This window comes from Pinus tabuliformis, chromosome 3_1 (genome assembly GCF_031772625.1).
Source record: "Pinus tabuliformis cultivar Carrire ecotype Pingquan chromosome 3_1, CPIR1, whole genome shotgun sequence".
NCBI classification, from domain to species: Eukaryota; Viridiplantae; Streptophyta; class Pinopsida; order Pinales; family Pinaceae; genus Pinus; species Pinus tabuliformis.
In genome coordinates this window covers 219,535,286-219,555,629 of record NC_142301.1, presented here as the reverse complement: position 1 = coordinate 219,555,629, position 20,344 = coordinate 219,535,286, and the positions used below count along the sequence as shown (strand labels likewise).

The 20,344-nt window shown below is 39.0% G+C and overlaps 1 protein-coding gene across 4 annotated transcripts in view; it reads right to left on the bottom strand.

Annotated features, from left to right (window-relative positions):
- LOC149186580 (ARM repeat superfamily protein) overlaps positions 1–20,344 on the bottom strand; it is a 482,448-nt gene that overhangs the window by 345,061 nt on the left and 117,043 nt on the right. For all 4 annotated transcript variants that reach the window (XM_089411041.1, XM_089411042.1, XM_089411043.1 and 1 more), the window contains one exon: positions 3,981–4,380. In XM_089411041.1, the coding sequence (XP_089267167.1) occupies positions 3,981–4,380 (400 nt within the window). The remainder of the gene's footprint in view (positions 1–3,980; positions 4,381–20,344) is intronic.

The following is a 20,344-nucleotide window of genomic DNA, read 5'->3' as shown; positions in this document are numbered from 1 at the left end:
AAGGAATTGACTACGAAGAGACCTTCGCCCCGGTAGCCAGGTATACATCTATTAGAATCGTGATATCGCTTGCAGCACAGATGGAGTGGGAGATTCATCAAATGGATGTCAAAACGGAATTTCTAAACAGGGTGATAGAAGAAGAGGTATACATTGAACAACCAGAGGGCTTTGAGACACATGAGAAGAAGTCTCATCTATGCAGATTGAAGAAGCCCTTGTATGGGCTAAAACAGGCACCTAGAGCATGGTATGGTCGAATCGATGGCTACTTGCGAAAGATGGGATTTGTCAAGAGTGACGCAAATCCAAATCTCTAGTATCTAGTTGTACATAATGAGCCTCTAATCTTAGTATTGTATGTGGATGATCTCTTCCTGAAAGGATCATCCAAGCTCATCGAGGACTACAAGAAGAATCTAGCCACGGAATTCGATATGAAGGATTTGGGATGAATGCATTATTTCCTAGAGTTGGACGTTTCAGAGCAAAAGGGGGAGATCTTCCTTGGACAAGGGAGATCTACTACAGAAATCCTGAAGAGATTTAGGATGGAGGACTGTAGACCCGTGGCAACTCTAATGATCACCAACCAGAAGAAGATTGATGCATCAAAAGACAAGGATGTTGATCCCACCTTATACAAACAGTTCATAGGGTCATTGATGTATCTGGTCAATACTAGGCCTGACATTTGTTACGATGTCAACACCCTCAGTCAGTTCATGGTGGAACCAAAGAGGGTGCATTGGGCAGCAGCCAAACATGTTCTCAGATATATACAAGGAACAGTCGATTATGGACTCTTGTACACCAGGAGAAAGGATATCAGATTTAGTGGATTTACTGATGTAGATTGGGTGGGAAGTTCAATGGATCGGAAAAGTACCTCTGGGTACTTTTTCAACATTGGATCAGGAATGACCTCCTGGTGCAGTAGGAAACAGAAATCCGTGGCTCTGAGCTCAGCAAAGGCAGAATATATGGCCGCAAGCATAGCTTCATGCGAGGCCATATGGCTTAGAAAACTGCTTGTGAACCTATTCAGAAGAAAGATGGAGGCAACCAGGATCATGTGTGATAATCATAGTTGCATCAAGCTCTCTGAGAATCCAGTGTTTCACGATTGGTCAAAGCATATTGATATCTGATGTCACTTTGTCAGAGACTGTGTCCACCGAGGAGTTGTACAGTTGAGCTACACTCCTACAGGAGAACAGGTGGCAGACATCCTTACCAAGGCCCTTGGAAGAACCAAGTTTGATTATTTCAAGGAGAAGATGGGGATGATAGAGAATTCATTACAGTAGCAGAAATGGGTATCATGTTGCAATGCAGTAGCAGTCAACAGTAGCACAATGCAACATGATGAGAAGGAGTTTGCAGTGCAGATGCAGTGTTGGGAAGAAGGACCAGCAGCAGCTCAAATGCAGAGGAAGTTGCAGTGCAGATGCAGTGTTGGGAAGATGGACCAGCAGCAGCATGGATGTAGAAGGAGCTGCAGTACAAATGTAGAAGTTGCAGTGATAGAGCCATGGGCAGCAATACAGGATGCAACAGTGCAGAGGATGTTGGGCAGGGAGGCTTAGCATCAGCACAGGTACTGATGTCGTATGATCAAAGTAATGCTCAGTATGGAGTATTACTAGAGCACAGTGCTCGCTAAGAGGGAGTGTTGATTTGGGGTAGCATCGAATGTGCTCTAGCCATGAAACTTGGTGGAGACACTAAAGCACATGAGATCTCCAAAACCCGAAAATGGTTTAGGCATATTCTAACCGGTTTGGGAGATATTAAAATAATTTATATTTTTAATGGAGTTACTAAGTCTAAACTTAGGAAAAATAAATTATTAATGGGTATTAATATAAACTTGGTTAGAAGGTTCCAAAAGTCATGGATCAAGCCAAATCTAATCTTAGTCGTTAATTATAGATTTAATCTCGGTTGTTGGAGGACCAACAAGAAAAGTATAAGAAGAGGCTTGAGGGTCCGTTGGAGAACAGACTGAGGGAGACCAGTCAGTTCGATTTTTGGAGCGGAGTTAGCTGAGAAATTCAAACTAGTGGTCTGGGGAGCAGCAGGAGGCAATGGGTACGAAACAGAAAGTCGGGATCAGCACCAGAAGACCAGCGCAGAGGTTGGAGTGGCAGACGCAGTGCCTCTCAAGTAGACGCAGAGGTAGCAGACTGCGCAGTCACTGGAAGGCCTACATGGGTGACACAGAGAGACCCAGTGCTGACGCAGTGGGTCCAAGAGCTGTGTAGAGGCCAGTAAGCCTGACGCTGAGGTTGGGATAAGTGTTGGAGAATTTGTTCTCTGTAGGGTAAGCCAGTTTGGCACCCAGTTGTACTGAAGAATTGTTGAATAATAAAATCCTCCTCTGTTGCACCGGTTTTCCCGCATTGGGTTTTTCCGGGAACATTTGTCCAAAATATCTGTGTTGATGTGTTGATTCTTGTGCACGTGTTTGTTTCTGTATTATGGTGTGATATATGCAGCAGAATTTATTTTAATGTTTACTAAAGGGTTTTCGTAAATAACTTATTGGCAAATAAGTAGGTAAAAGAAATCAGTTGTTGTAGTGATAGAATTTTCACATCTAGTTTATCTCATAGGCAATAAGACCAATCCATATGAGATGCCCGGGTAGTCCCCTATCCTTGTCACTTTCCCATCTTCTAGAACTCGAATATCCCACAGGCAATAAATGAGGGCTTTTAGGCAGAGTTCCTCAAACATGGTATCCATCCACTAGTCAAATATATTGTTGAACTGTTTAACCATGTGGTTCTCTCAAGGTTCCCACTTGCATGGTCCAACATACTATCCACCCGATCATGGTGGATCACACATTATCCAAATGATATTCTGCTGCCCTTCGTCAGATATTATCAACGCTACATAATGAGGGACTTCTTCAGGCCAAGGGTTGGGCAAGCTTCACCTGCAGTACCAGACAATCATCACCCTCAAAGCAATCACAGAGGAGATATCTCACACTACTCTTCAAAAGTTTTGTACTGGTTTATCTACTTTTGAAAGGCTCATTAAGTGTTAGTTTTCACTTAGATCAGCCTCAAAGTAGAAGACCAAGAGCAGGCCATTAAAGTCTGGCTAGTAGCTTGCCCCTTCTATTTTTTATTGCAAGTTTGGTAGCATTTATGATGTGTATAAATTAAAAATAGATCATACATTACCCTTATTTCAGAGGGTACTGTGATGTATCAAAAAATTTTAACTTCTATTTGGGAATGAGAAAAACAATAATTCACCTCTTTGAAATTTTGAAAATAAAATTCTGTACATAGAAGATGCATTATGTTTATTTGTAATTAATCATTATTAGAAAATCACCAATTGTCTTAACTTTGATATTTTTTCTATATTTGGGAGTGTTAGAGGACGAGGCTGTGTGTAATTTGAACATTATTCGAATGTAGGGATCTTTATCTCTACAGCCCTGTCACTCTCCCAAGCGTATTTTGCATATAAGATCACAAACTTCATTCCAAAAGAATGTAAGCTTGCCCAAATTCCTAAACAGGAAGAAGTTAGAGCATCCCTTAAGCACAGCACTGTTTGTATCTCTTCCCAAAAGAAAATATCAATACTCCGCAATCAATCTTTTGAGGATTTAAATTTTCGTACTGACTTTCAACACTTATACATGACCTTGACTTTTTTATTAATCTGGACCAAAGTTAGCCATACCTCTTAACCTACATGCCTTCTATAACTTCTGTGTACCTCTTAACTGGATTGAAATTTACCTTTGGTAGCACATAGAGAGAAAAGAAAAGGATAACCAATAAAAAGATGCGGACAACATCCCACAATATCTAATGTTTTAGAAATTTGATAGTTCAAACCAAGCATTTTGGTTCACATAAGATAAGATAAGAAAAACTTATTGACGTCCAACAAATGACCATGAGAGAGGTCAACAGAACTAGAGAGACTAAGAACTTTAAGCATACCTTCTTATAAGCACATTACACAGCAACACTACACGTTCACTGACCATGAGCAACTTAAGTGTATCTTCAGCTTCTCTGGCTATATCATTCTTTGCTTGCTCCAATGTAATAACAGTATCACCAACTACACGACCAGTGCTGCTGGACTTGTACTCTTTACATTCAAGCACAGACTTAAACAAAATCATACACTGTATCAAGAAACGATCAAATGAAACGACATATGCTTCTGGATCGGTGATTTTCTTGTAGCAGAACTCCAAAATAGGAGGGAGAACATATTGACTACTGAATGAATACGGATGCGCATTCTGAATTGCAATCAAAACCTTCATCAACTTCATGCATGCCGTCACTATAAAGGGATGAAAATTAATTTGACATTGGTGAAAAACAGAACCTGTATCACATAACAATGAAAAACAGTTTAGTAACAGTTCTTAATGAACTCTCAGGAAGCAATATATCATTCATGGGAATCCACTATATGCGTTAAGAATGGCCAAAAGAAATCTACAACCCGGATAATAATTTTATTGCAGCTTGTAGACTACAAAGAAGTTCTAGCAATACAATTAAAGTGTCACATGTAAGCAAAGTCACAATGGATGGGCCGAATAACAAAGAGGAAAGGTTTAAAGTCTGCCAATTATTTTCAACCACTTGACTTATTAGGGGTTCTTGTTGGAATATTCAAGGGTACCTTGAATGTCTGTCATGGCAGCTGCCATCTTATAAAAAGAAAATAACACTCTTATACAAGACAAATCACAAATCACCAAAGACACCACAACAACATTTTCAGGCCGTTTCCATTTCTATAAAGTTTAAAAAGAACACAAAAGATTGTATTAAAAACATAAGAGCTAATGTTACAGAATCAATGTTCTAAAATGCAATAAATTTCTGTTTGTAGTAACTTAGAATGAACACAGAATTCTAATTCATGCTCTTAAACACCAATTAGAGAAGTTATTTAGCCAATACAGACTTTCAAAACACAACAATTCAAAACAAATTACAAGTAGTTTTGGCTCAACAGAGACCCCACTTTGCACCCTGTTTGAACACAGAAAGACTGCAGAAGTTGCACAGACCTTAACATTATCTCCCAGTGAGTTATGTTTTACAAATAAATTGATATAGTGGTAAAAATATGTTCTCACTCTTGAAAGACTGCAAGAAAACTCAAAAATTAGTTCAGGACTTCCATATCAACTCTGTTGGATGGTGTTGTCATGGAGTTGACCAAAAACACCAGTCATTGATATCAAATGGTTAATTGTCAGATTACATCAAGATGGCAGCTATACTGTTGGATGGCTAAAAACCCAAGTCCTAGGGTTTGGGTTCCCTGGACTGAGGATGTGCCCCGACTTTGTCAAGGGTTTCTGGTAGGTCAAATCATTGTGTTTGGGTGGGAGATCTATGTCATTAGATTCTCCTCGAAAAGATGTTTCTGTTGATATGTGGTACGCCCAGAGAGGCCTCCTGGTTTGAGAGATATTCACAATTGAAGTTAGAGTTTCTAAGCTAAAATCCCAAGGGAGTGTGACATGACACCTCCTCCTACAGTTCTCAACATATGACATTGTTTATCACTGTAATCTCATCCCATATAAGTTACATAACTTCAACACCAAAGACAATAAATCAATCAGTGACTTAATACACTCATGTGTCACCTACAAAACACACCAAAGAAATTTATTGCAAACAAATTTATAGTACTTATAAAATAAATTAACCATACGTTAAAAAACCTTTGGAAGGGTATTAAATTATTTTCTTTCATAAAAGGTATCCCTCATATTGTAAAGGCTAATATCTTTTATTCCTAAAACTCACGGCCTTTCTCACTCATAAGGTTCATGGCTTTCCTTACTTAACACAAAACACATGAAATAATTAATTTCTAATAATTTAATTCGTTATGGAACCTCTCCCAGTCACCAACGTTCATTTCAATGAAGCCCTTCTTAGCCCACACCTACGTCTATAAAAAGGAGACATAATACCGTACCTCACATATCATAGTTCAACATATCTAATGCCTTTATGCTCCGAAATAGTTCGGATTCCTGAGGTAGAATAACGAATTTCAGAAGATGGCTAGGGATTGTTTCTCTCGTCTTTTACTTAATTTGGATTTTCAACGTTCATTTCAATGAAGCCCTTCTTAGCCCACACCTACGTCTATAAAAAGGAGACATTATACCTTACCTCACATATCATAGTTCAACATATCTTGTGCCTTTATGCTCCGAAATAGTTCGGATTCCTGAGGTAGAATAACAAATTTCAGAAGACGGCTAGGGCTTGTTTCTCTTGTCTTTTACTTAATTTGGATTTTCTGGGGAAGGTGTTTCGCAGGTACGCTCTCCCTTTTAAGCTTTAAATCACTCCTCCAAAAGAAATAACTTCAACGCATGATATTTAGACCCCTGAGGAAACCAGCGAAGAAATCTCAGTGAGTTTGGCTTGTTTGTCGCATGTTTGGGTGGTGTTTTTTGAAGAAGAAATCTCAGTGAGTTTGGTTTGTTTGTCACATGTTTGGGTGGTGTTTTTGAAGGTTTGTTCTTGTTAAAGGGTATTGCAAAAAGAGCGAAGGTTTAAGAGTGAAAAATCTCCAAAACAACAACGAAATCCTTTTAGGATTAAGCGCCGTCTTGTTACAGGTCAGTGAATTGCATATTCTTCTGTTTTGGATTTACTTGAGTTAGTTTTTTATTACAGCTGGAGGTGCAATCCTTAAATGGCATAACCATGACACCAATACCACTCAAATTCTGAAATTTAAGGTCAAAATTGCAGGCCAACGAAGGTTGATTTAGAGTAGGGTTTTGCATTGCAAAATTTTTGTATCTTGTGATGGTTTCACTTATCCTTGAAGGAGTATCCATATCATTTCTGTTTTTGAAATTCAGTGATTCGACTGGGCATTAAGAGTAGGTCTCATTAGGGCACAAAACTGTTTTAGTGCATTCATCACAGGTTTTCCTTTTGGCTTTTTGGATTCGCTTGGGTAAATTGTTTTTGCAGGTGGATGACAGCCCTTACATGACACAACTGTGACATGATTATGCACTGAAATTACAAACCAACGAAAGGTCATAGGTCTGTAGTAAAAGACATGAAGTTTGGAATACGTTTTCATTTGCACATCAGCCAGTCTCCCTTTCTTTTTGGACCTTTGATGTATGTTAGTATTGCATTGGCACCTACTTCATCGTTGATAAAAATACAAATGTAAAGACACCTTAGTCAGAGGCCCTCTTGTCAATATATGACATTGAATTTCACTGTAAGACAGTGGCAGTAATCTCTTTGTATATCAATGAGTAACCTCGGGAATCAAATGCACTAAGCCAATGATTGATTTAGCATCTTGTTGACAAACCTCTCATTGCCATTCTGAAACAAAGTAAAGTAACAAATAATCATTATGCCATAACACTTACCTCATGTGACCCTGCGACAGTACAAAACAGTGAGACTGTAAAGATGATAATGACTTTTGATGACTAGACTTTGTTGACATATAGACATCTCTGTTACAATCCTAGTGTAATAGTGAAAACAGTGATATCCTAGTGTAATAGTGAAAACAGTGATATGACTTGACATAACTCTTTGACTTGACTTGATGTGATGGCAGCAGTGCTATTGTTCATATGATTTTGTAGTGGAACTATGCCATTCATTATGATGAATTAAGGATTGTAACAATAATACAGTAACCTGAATTGTAATGTCTGTGATAATGTGTACTTACAATGACCTCAGTGATTTGATTGGCTATCCAAGATATATGTATAGTTAACTATTGCTTGCCATAAAAACATGACATGTTGACTTGACATATAAGTATACAAGACTTGACAATGAGTTGACACATAGATTTGGCATTGATACCTTGAAAATGACATTGTGGTAGACCGTAGTAGGAGTACATATATATTGTTTCCCTTTTAGTTCACAGCAGCTAGATAAAAACCATTGACATGACAATTCCAATGTGACAGTGATCTACTTGATATGATAGCAATAAATGATGATGGCACATTGACTATCTGAGCAGCGGCAATAAGACATACGCTGGTAGCCCTCCTTGGGCAAACTTTGAGAGCATTGTGAGCAGGTCAATGGGATGACCCGAGGCACCTTGGTTTGGGTCATCATCACACTTTAGGGGCCGGTACAGGAAGTTTGGTATAGTGATGTAGGTTGCATGTATATGAGCTTTGATGCTTATTCATTCGTAAGCAATGCAGCGCAGTGACATGTAGTTGGTACCCAATTTATGAGCTCGTGAATGCTCATCTATTCATGTGCAGTTGAGCAGTGACAGTGATGTGCAGTTGAGCAGTGACAATTATGTGCAGTTGAGCAGTGGCAATGATCAGTGATGACAGGTTGTATAGTGCTCAGCTTGTGCAGTGGTTAGTTGACTTGGCAGCATTAGCAATGAGGCCTTGATGTGTAGCATTATGTAGTGGTCAGCTTGAAAAGGATTGTAAAGTGGTCAGTGGCTACCAGGATTTGACAGGATACGCATCATCTTCATTACAACATTCTTATATTGATTCAGAGCACAGAAGGATCCAGTATGAAAATTGTGAAAAGTGGTCTTCTGGTTCATTAGGGTGGCAACATGGTGCAAGGCAGGTGATTGGAGTCACCTTCAGGTTGTGGCCTAAGAAACTTCAGAGCGCCAAGGTGGTGCTAGGGCAAGTTGTGGCTTGCACAAGGCGTTGTGACGTCCATTCAATTGTGGTTGATAAACTAACAGGGCAATGAAGCATCCTTTCCGATAGCAGCTGGTAAACAGAGTGTTGAGGCACTCATATGGTTGTGACTTGATTTACAGGGCGTTGGGGCGTTCCTTTGGTTGCAACAGAATATTAGGGTCTAGTAGCGTCCTACAGGTTGTAGATTGTGAATTAGGTGGTTGACGCCTCCCTCAATTGTAGCTAAAATCTTGATATAATCAATTTTATTTTGACAGGGAGAAGACAATTATTAAAGAAGCGTTCGGTGATTTTTGACCCGGAGGAATTTTCCACCTAAAAATCTGTGTCCTTTGTTTTATTTTTCTGCATTGTTGTATGGTGTTGTCTACTGTTGATTATTGTTTATGATCATCTGAAGAAGAACAATAATAAAAACTGAAGATTAACTAATACTCTAAAAAACATTAAAAACTGCTAATTGCTAAGAAATAGTGATTCACCCCCCTCTCAGTATTTTCAACAAACTCGATAACCAATCTTCATCTTTTGTTCATTATATGTTATATCAAAATACTTTCCAAACCTGAAGCTTTTTGGTTTTAACTACGGCCATCTCTTTCTTAAGATTAAATTGCTCCTGAACAGTGTTGATACTATATCACATGTTTTATATGGTATATGCACTATGTTGTGTTCAATTCAGATTTATCATGAAATTGTATTATATATATGGCTGAATTATCTCCCATGATTTTAGAAATAGACCATGATGCCATGTTCTTCCCGACAACCACATGACCTCGAGAATATATTTAAAGACATGGTAAGTAATCATTATACTCAAAGTCTTTGGCTTCGACCCAAGCGAAAGAGAGTTTTACTCATAATTGGAAGACTTGCTCAAATCAATTGATACTCGACAAGTATCACCAAACTCGCATATACCCAGTAATTTTCTCAATATTATTGTTGTATTTTACATTTCTACTATGTTAGGATATCTAGACACTTAAGAGTTAGTCATGTTCAACTTCATATAATGTGTCTCTTAGGTAAAAGTGTGTATCTCAACCTATTTCTTTTGTATGCATTAGTTGCATTGTAATCCGACGGTCATGAGATGTTCTAAACATAAAGTGATATGGCGGCTCATATTCTCCTTGATATTGGCAACTCATATTCTCGTTGATACTAATGGTTATTGTTATGTGGCTTAGCACCCAATTGGTCCATGATCTCTATTTAAAGAGCGTGGAGGACCATGGCTGATGATTGATTGTGAGAACTCTCTTACATAAATTATTTTATTTTCAATTAATAAAATTGACTCAAGTGAGTGCATTGGATGGGCCCATGGGTAATTTCCCTCTTAGAGGGTTTTAACTTTTAAGCACATAAAGATATTGGCATTGTGGTCTTTGATCTGGATCTATAAGCAGCCACTGAAGGTGTTTGTCCCCTGTATGGAATGCCATGTTTACCCAAACATGGTATCAAAGCTTGTTTGAAGAACGACTCCCATTGTTGAATGAGATCTTGAAGCCCGTGTTGCTGCATTTCTAAGATCTACTATTTATTTATTGTTTTAGCGTGAACAAACTTTTCCAATGCATCCAGAACACTTTTTTCAACTAGGAACGCTTTTTGTTTCATCTAAAAAGGTGCATGTTTGCCCGAGATACAACATTTTTCATCAAATCTGAAGGTATACAATCCAAATATGCCCTTTTTTCAATTTTTTTATATAGTTCATATTTCGAATTTCTAGTTTATATTCTTAGTTTGCAACTTTTTATGGTTTGTGTATGTTTTTTGCCCTGCAATCTATACGATCTTGGCAAATTAGAAATGGAGCGAGAAGTGTTTTCTAGACTATGTATGTTCTTTGTCGTACACTTAGAGTGATCTTGGCAAAACAGAATAGTGAGAAAACTTGCATTTTCTCAACACAAGATCTAACCCCAATGTTGTTGAATCTTTGTTATGTATCCAAATCAGAATAACGCAAAAACATAAGAAAGGATAGATCAACAACTTGATAATAAGCCACTTCGAGGGGCAAACCTCCTTTTACATAACATAAATGAACAATTCTTGGATGATTCCAATGACAATACCTCCTTGGTATATATCAATGTTACCAGACTCGGAATCGGCAATAAATCGGCGAGGCAAAAGAGCAAAGAGTTTTAATCGGATCGAGAAAAAATAGGCAAACAATCGGCAAAAAATCGAGAATACTTATGAAAAATAGTTCCAGCAATTTCTCTGAGATCTTATGAAAAATACTTATGATAGTATTGGCCTATAGTATTGTAACAAAATATATTTACACATTAAAAATCTCTATAATAAAGTAAAACTGAAACTCTATGATTAAAAATTTTGTTGTAATTTTTTAATTTTAACCCATATAGATATATAATAAAATAAGTTAGAGTTATCCTAGATTAATGGTTCAATGTAAGTCGGAATCTGTGTGGTCGAGGTTCAAAGGGCGTTTAAAACAGAAAAACGAAAGCCAGTCTTCCAAGCCAGTCGCTTTTTCAAATTACGCTGTCCAGATTTCTCCTGTTTGCCTTATCAGCGGGAAATCGAATGCTTTGGTGAATATTGTGTCGATTTCTCGAGACGGAGAATTCGTTCCTGTAATTCTGTCACCAGTTGGGAAAGCAATGTCCAATGAGAGGCAGCCCACCAAGCAGAAGACTCAATTGAGATTCGATGTAGCAGAGATTGAGGCCAAGTCACGGGATCCCAATATTTCAGTGAAGTCAAGCAATGGACCGAAGGTTTCACAAGACCCTCTCCAAAGAAGTCATACAAAAGATACCAAAATGCCGGTAATCGAGCAGACGAAAGCACAAGATCGGATCCTGCAGAAAAAGGAAGTAGCAGACTCGATTCCGGAATCTCGCGGCTTCTACGATGGGTTTCCAATTTCGTTACAGTTATACAGATGACGAGCAATGGTAAAGAGCAGCCGCTACCTCAATCTGCTCCTGCTGCTTTCCACGACCATTGCAACCGGGAGAAAAAAGAAAACGCGGAATCGGCAAAATCAAAATAATCGCCGCACTCGCGAGTACGCGGATTTGACTCGTCGAGATTCGACTCGGATCCTTTCACCGCCGACCCCAGTATGACTCGCGATTAATCGCCAAAATTGGCGATTCCTGTTTCACTGGTATATATAGGTCTCTAAAGGATCAAAATATAATTAAGGCCTAAATAACAATAACAATATAGAGACTACACTAGTATTATAGGGACCAATGTTATCAGAACCGAACCGGAACCGGAAAACCATGTGGAACGGGAACCGGTAAAAAAACGGGAAAAAAAAAAACGATTTACCAAAAACACATAAAATATGCATATTTTAAGGAAAATCACATGTATTCATATGCATCCATATGAATCCAAACCATTTATATATAAATATGCAAAAGATTTCATTTACATAGCCTGTAAGGGTGCACATAACCAAAGTAGCATGGAGTGCAATCAATCTCTGAACCGAAAATACATCAACAAACAAGCTCTAGATGGCCTCTAACATCCAAAAAAATTCATGCTACAACAAATGCCTACATATCATCAAAATCATTTTTTATATTGGGGTCTTATAATCATTTAGGCATTAAAATAAGATAGAAAAAATCTAGCATGCCATGTCAAGATTTTGTTTGAGTGATGAGTGCACTTTAGTAGAATCATGATAGAGGTGTTCGACAACCAATGCCACTAACGTCAAAGTACATAGAGGGCTTGGTGCTCTTTATTAACTACTAGTTCCATACCCTCGTACATGACAAAATCCAATGGAAACGTTGCAATCCCCCCAATCCTAAAATCCTGAAAAATTGTTAAATCTGCAAGATTTTGAGTGAAATCTAAACTCTTTCTCCGTATGAAATCCAATGACATTGGAACCACTCTCAAACATCTTGAGTCATTTCATGGTAATGTTAAAAATTTAAGTAAAAGGATGAAAATGAAAGATAAGGAGAATGTCACTTTTACTTTAAGAATTTAACATTACCATGAATTGCATAGTAATACTACGGCCATAGGCTTCATTATTAGGCTGAGGGGCATAGGCTTGAATATTAGGCTAGCCAATCAACTAAAAACATCAAAAAATGAAAAATTTGTACGTTGGTCTGCATAGGTGAAACCAATGTTGTGAAAAGCGCGATCGGGATTAAATCGGCGCGGGGAACGAATCGGAAAAAATCGGAAAAATCGGGAAAAAATCGGAAAAAAGCGGGAAAAAATCGTTTGGTACAAAAATATTCATTTTTTTTCAATTTTTTTCAATTTTTTTAATATCTAAACCATCTACAACATAAAATAAATACATTGACACATAAATATGATAAAAAAACTAATATATAAGATGTTTAATATCATTTCTAGCGCTAAAATCACACATAACATTGAATCATGTCCTGAATAGTAAGTCCTGACTCCCGAGTCCCAACTCAGCCTCAAAATATCAACAAAAAATATGATAATGTATCTCATCATGTCATAATGTCATATACAATAAAATGAAAGTCTAATCCTATTGATTTCCTCTGCCCCTCTTGCGAGAAAATGCCACAGCTTTCCCTTTCCCTCTAGATGTAGATGTTGGTGCCCGTGCAGGTGGAAATGGCAGTGGAGTCTGATGTGCTCTAGACGTTGAAGAACTAGAAGTAGGAGCTATAGGAGGTAGACCACGTCCTCTACTGGTGGCAGGGGTAGCCCGGGCAGGTGGTGTCACCTGGAAACATTACAATCTCCCAATCCTGAAATCCTGAAAAACTGATAAGTCTGCTGAATTTTAAATGAAATCTAAAATTCTACTTCCTCCATATGAAATCCAATGAGGCTGGAACCACTCTCAAACATCCTGAGTCATTTCATGGTAATGTTAAAAATTTAAGTAAAAGGATGAAAATGAAGATTAAGGAGAATGTCACTTTTACTTTAAGAATTTAACATTACCATGAATAGCATATCCATACTAGGGCCTAGACTTGATCATTAAGCTACCCCACTCAAAAATTATTTGTTTCTTTCAAAAAACATTGCATGAAAAAACCCAAAAAAAAGTTATAAAACTATGCTGTCCTGAGCCCCCACGATTTTTTCGTTAAAAATCGCGCTTTTTTTGAAAAAATCGCGATTTTTTCAGTAAAAATCGGCAAAAAAAAAAAGTAGGCGATTTTTTCGTATAAAAATCGCGATTTGATCAGCAAGCTGAAAAAATCGCGATTTTTTCATTAAATCGTGATTTAATCGCGCTTTACACAACACTGGGTGAAACTGCACAAAACTGGTCCTAAACCGGTCAATTCCGTACCAAACCGACCTATTCCAGCTCGAAACAGTTTTGGGCCAAAAACATCTAGACCAGTCGGTTCCACCAGTTGCGGTCCGGTTCTGATAACACTGATAGGGACCTGTTGACCACCCTTTATGAACAATCCAAGGAAGCAGAGTACAAAGAAGTGGAGAAAAAAATTTTGAAGATCAAAGTCATCAGTTGCCATCATTCATCATTGTAAACCTAATTTTCGCAAAGTTTATTGTAAATTATGTTAGTATGACCATGTAATTATGTAACAACACCTAAGTAAGCCTCTAATTCTGGCAAAGGATTTCACCCAAGGAAGTTTTTTAAACTCCCCAAATTTTATGTGTTTGTAAACACGCATAATCGACAAAGTTTCTCTTCAGCTATAACTCCAAAGCTAAGATGGAATTTATTGACAAGGTCTTAGGTGAGTCCTAGTATTTATCGAATCTAATGTAAAAGTGTGTTTAGGAATAATTCCAATGCATGGAACCTCACAGTCACACACCATGGCTAGATTATTTTATTATAAACACACTTGATTTCATACTAGATCATATTGTGTTGCAAAATTGGGTAAATTATTAAGGATTTATGTCTAAATGTGTATTTCCCCTTCTAAGGGTTGATATCGTAAATATTTTGATGTATTTTAGTGCATGGCCCCTCACAGTCAGACACCATGGCTAAACTATTTGAGGTGGAAAAATTATTAATCCCCTCTAGAGTCAATTAAATAATTTTTTGGCTAAATTAAATACAAGCCTTAACCCAAAAAATTAATTAATTTTGAGTCAAAAATTAATTATAGATAAGATAAGATAAGATAATTTTATTAATGTCCAACAAATGACCATAATAGATCAACGGGACTGTTGGTTACAATGATTACATCATGCCAAACAGGTGGACCAAAGCTGGAAAATACATCTATAATCTAAGTAAATGTAAATGTAGAAGCTAGAAGCTCTCGGCTTCGAAACAAAGCACTGTGATGAAGCAGAGAAGGAGAAGAAGAAGAAAAAAAAGGGGGGAAGGAGTCTCCTGCCCAGTTCCTGCACCTAACATCCGAGGTTGAGAGAAGAAAACTGAGACTGTTGTCCTGTGGGCATACTGGGTTGTCGCTGTTGTCGCCTGGAGGTTCTAGGATGCCTCCCAGGGGTGGATCCAATCCTAGAGTGCTGGTGCAGTCTGGTGGGTCGACCCCCCCCCCCCCGGACCGCACTGATCTGGTCTCAGTGTCTGTGGGTCGGCCAATGGTTCTTTTGATGCCCCGCGCTGATGGTATCGCCCTAAAGAAGTCCGTGATCTTCTCCGTGGTGTCCAATCTGGTGGGGGGTTGAAGAAAACGGGCCCGAAATCTGAAGGCCTCCTGGATATAAAGTGCAAGGCATCCCTGATCAACATATCTGAGGAAGCTGGTCAAAGTCTGAGAAGACCTGAAGAGACAATGGAAATGGCCTCGAATCTTGTAGTAAGCAGGGCATCCGAAGATGAAGTGTGTCTCTATCTCTATCTCCTGTAAGTGACAGAGCTGGCAAATCCTATCTGCCCTGTTGATGTGGTGATCTGTCTCCACCCGGAGTCTGTGAGACCCAACTCTGAGCTGCCCGAGGGGGATTCTAAGGGCATGCATCCAATGATGGAACGTGTACTGGGGTCTGATGATGAGCCCATCCCTGATCTCCAGGCAATGCTCCGCGTAGAAGGCCATTTTTGGATGCAACCAATGTTACTTGGGAGCGGGAGCGAAAGCAGGGAGCAGGAGCGAAAACTGGAGCAAAAGCGACATTTTCAGAAGCTCCTGGTTTGGGAGAAAATCCCAGAGCGATTTTTTAAATATATATATATATATATATATATATATATATATTTTATATTTTTTAATTTTTGATACATATATGTCAACAAAAACATGTAGAATGATGAATTAGATTAAAAAATATAAAATTAAAAAAAAAAAAAAAAAAAATAAATTGATCATTGAACCATATCACATCAATCATCTAGAAGTTATAATCTTCATCAACCATGTCCACAAGTTAGTAACATACATATTACAACTGCAACATATTGAGTCTAGTGAATCATGATTCATCAAATTCAATCTTAAAGTTTCAACTTCAAGCTTTCAAAATTGAAAATTCATAATATAACATTTATCATCATTGATCACCAAAGTTGTACTTGTAAGCTAAGTTTAACCATTACAAGAAATAATATCTTAGATATTTCTAAGTTCTAACTTCTCACTGTTAACATGAAATTAAATGTTATAAAATGAAACATCAATAATGAAATGAAATGAAACAACTTTAGTCTTTCACGAAGCATCATATTCATAATTCACAATCATTACCAATGAGTTATAATTGCCAACTTCAAACTTCAAATTTTCATTGTCACAGTCATATATTGTTTACAAAAAATATCATTATGATATGAAAGAGTCAAGAGTCAAGGACTCAAGACTCAACAGTTATGAAAACTAATAGAAACTAGAAAAGACAAGTAAACTATAAATATACATGTGGCCCTTGCCACGAGAGTCTCCGGGAGTATAAGCAGGTCGTGGTGGTCTTCTAGGAGTCTCCCGCACAGACCTACGACCAGAACTAGAAGGCACATGCCCTCCACATGAGGGTGTAGATGGAGGTGGCGACAGCAAAGGAACAAGCCTCGAAACTCGACCACTGCTACTGGATGGTGGAGGTGGCATGGCTGCTGCATATGCTTCATCTTCATCCCCTATAAGTTCCTCTTCCAGTTCTTCAAAATGTATAGTGCCATCCTCCAAATTGTCTTCCTCTGGGTGGTTGTCCCAAATTTTATATGCGAGATCCTCATAAGCCCGATCACAGTAATGACTCAACAACCTCAAGTTGTAATGCACATAAACCAAGCTTTCTGCCCGGTTTTCATTGAGTTTGTTTCTTTTCACATTATGTATGAAGCTATAGGTGCTCCAACACCTCTCTGCAGAAGAAGTATTTACAACCTGTGATAAAACTTTTTTTGCCAATTTTGGCAAAAGTCCCTGGCCGCCATATGTTTCCCACCATGTGAGAGAATCAAATCTGTCTCTGTCTTCCATTGCATGGAAGTTACCAAACAAACCAGTGCCGCTGAAGTATTTGCCTATTTCAAGGCGCACAGCTGCATATTCCTCCCTGTCAGGTATCAACTTTTCTAATGCTTGCAAATATCCTCTAGTTACCTCTGCATCTAAATGGAGTTTGGTCCTAATCCCACCCCCTGGTGCAGGTTGGCCCAACCAAGATGCAGAGTAGTATTTTGGCGTAAGGATATACGCCAAGCAATGTAGTGGAAGATTAAGTTTATTCCACCGTACACACAAAATCGTGAATCAGTTTGTACAAGTCAGGATCTCTGTTATGAACAGTATCTTGTATTTGCCCCAACATGGTATCCATCTGCTCATACACCTCGCCAATCACTGGTTTATCTGTATTTGCAAACCGAATCATGTGATAAATGGGCTTAATGAAATCCAATACTTGCCTCACACTTGACCAAAACTGACCATCAAGAGCGGCTTCCTCCACCAGTTCAAAACCCCGCGTGTCAATTGCATTTGTAGCCCTTTCCTTTAATACCCCTACCAGTGTGGACTTGATACCATGCTAGCCAATGACTCTCTTACCTTCAAAAGGCACCTAAAGGTGAGGTAATAGCTACCAAATCTGGTCTTTGCAATCTTCAACAACTCCAATCTTGAGTGACTGCGGAAAAGGCCATGGGTATTGCTATGATTTGTAATAAATTTTATCATTTGTTTGCCTTTCTTGTACAAATCACCAATCCATTTGTCTTGTGCATTTTTGTTCTTGACAACATCATGCATCAGAAGGTTCAATGTGTGAACCAAACATCTAGACCAAAATATGTTGGGGTATTTATCCTCAATAATTGCTCCCGCTGCCTTACAATTAGGAGCATTATCAATGATGACTTGGATGACATTGTATGGCCCAATATGATCAATTGTTTCAAGTAATGCTTCTGCAATGTTGATGGCGGTCTTGAACTTGTCTGAGTAATCATATGCAGTTAGAAAGATGGCACCACTAACAGACACAGCAAGAACACTTATCAATGGCTTGCCTTTTACATTTGTCCATCCATCAGATACAATGGACACCCCATGGTCAATCCAAGAACTTGTCATTCTATTCAAAGAATGTGATATTTTTGCTTTTTCATGATCAAGTCCAACGGTTCTTGCCTTGTCATAACCAGGGCTCTTGTATCTTTTAGGGGCATCATTTATGGCAGAAACCATTTCGTGCCAATAAGGCGAGCAAAGAACATTGAGTGGTATCCAACATGCATAGAGAAACCTATAAACATTTGAATCCACATCATTCCTACACCCCTCATCAAGGAAATCTAATATGGTTCTACACCTTAAAGTTGGTGACCCTGTGCCTCCATATCCATTGCCTTGGGAGGATGCTAAAGGAGTTCTTTGTGCTTGTGATTGTGAGCTTGGTTCAAAGAAACCCCTTGATTTTTTAGATTTTTATTGGGCTTCCTCCTCTTCCCTTATGTATTTGGCTCTATCTGCTGCTGACACAGCTGCACAAGTTTTGATTCCTATTTGTTTATCTCCATCCCATGGTCTTTTCCCGCAGAGATGTTTTTTGGCACGGGTGTATGAACCTGTGTAATTATTGTTGCAATGGGGGCAATGAAATTTAGTGGTTCCACCCCCTTTCCCTGCTTCATGCCTGTTAACATATTTCCACAATGGGGTTTGGTCTTGTTTAGTTTTTTGAGAGTCATGTTCACCCTCCTCCAGCTCCTCCTCACCGAGGTTTTCATCAAATCCACTTTCTCCAGCTTCTTCATCCCCCTCTTCATTTTGGCCCCTCCGTTTCCTACTCTCCAGCACCATAATAACCAAAAAAGGGACCAAGAAGAGGAAAATGCCAAGAAATATAGCCAGGGCCGTGATGTTTGATATTTGTAGGCTTTTGAATCTGCAAAATTTAATGGGAATGTGAAAGGGAATATGAATGAGAAAATTAATTTAATTTATTTAGATTAATTAATTTTATTTATTAATTTTATTTAGATTCATGAGTTTTTTTACTAAATAAATTAAACTAAACTAAATAAACTATACTAAATTACTACCTAACTAAGGTTTAAAATACTAAATTACTAAGTTACTAACGTAACAAACCTCTTTGCAGGCTTGCTCCTTGCTCCTCGCTTCTCCTCGCTCCTTTGGTCTTGCTCTCCAGCTTCTCGTCGCTCCTTTTTTTTGCCCCCAAGTCATTTTAAAACTAACTTTTTTTTTAAAATGATATTTTTTTTGCATCCGCGGATTTTTTTCGCACGAATCGCTCCCAGCGTCGCTCCCGGAGCCAAAATTAAACGCTCGAGAGCGACGAGAGTGAACTCGCTCCTGCTTTTGGCAGGGAGCATAATTTTTTTTATCGGGACCGCGCTCCCGAGAAGCTGCCGCCCAGAGCGCGGATTGGGAGCGGGTTCCGGGGGGGCGCTCCCCTGCAACTCTGGACGCAACCCATTGGGAGGATTGGTCCATGTAGTCTGAATGTATCGTTTGTAAATATCCTCCTTAATGATTTTATTCAGCTCTTGCTGATTGGGAAGGAGGTGGCCTGGAGCATTCAGAGAGTACTGAAAAGGAGGGAGATGGTCAATCTGGATTCCTGAAGCCTCCAGAAGCTCTGTCACACCGGTGTACCAACATTTGGATCGGCCTGTCTGCATACGGGCGATGTTCTCCGAGGAGCAATATGCTAAATATGGGTATCTGTCACGACCCTTCCTCGTGTCTGCCAGGCCTCGGAGCCTGTGCAGGAGCGACACTAACCTGAATATCACCTCTAGGCGGAAAGGTTGAGCCCCGAACTCTGCTAGAATGATGTGCTGAGGAACTGTCTGCTTGCACCTAATGAAATGGCGCAAAAGGAGGGTCTGGACCTGCTCTGCTGAAGCCCAATCTGACTCTAGGAGAGAGGGACCCCAAATCTCCGAGCCGTAAAGCACTGTGGGCCGAATCAAAGTGTCCATGATGCTCATTTTGGACGAGATGTCCTGGAAATGGTGCCGAAAACACTGCCTCTCTAGAAGGGCTAGGGAGCCATACCCTTTGTTGATCCAAGGCTGAAGGGCTGGCCGCAGGCTGAAGCGAGGCCCTGAGAACTGAACTCCCAAATATGTATAGGTGCTGACAATCTCGATCTCTTCTCCTTAAAATAGGAAGTGGAAGTCCGAGGTTTTCTTGACTC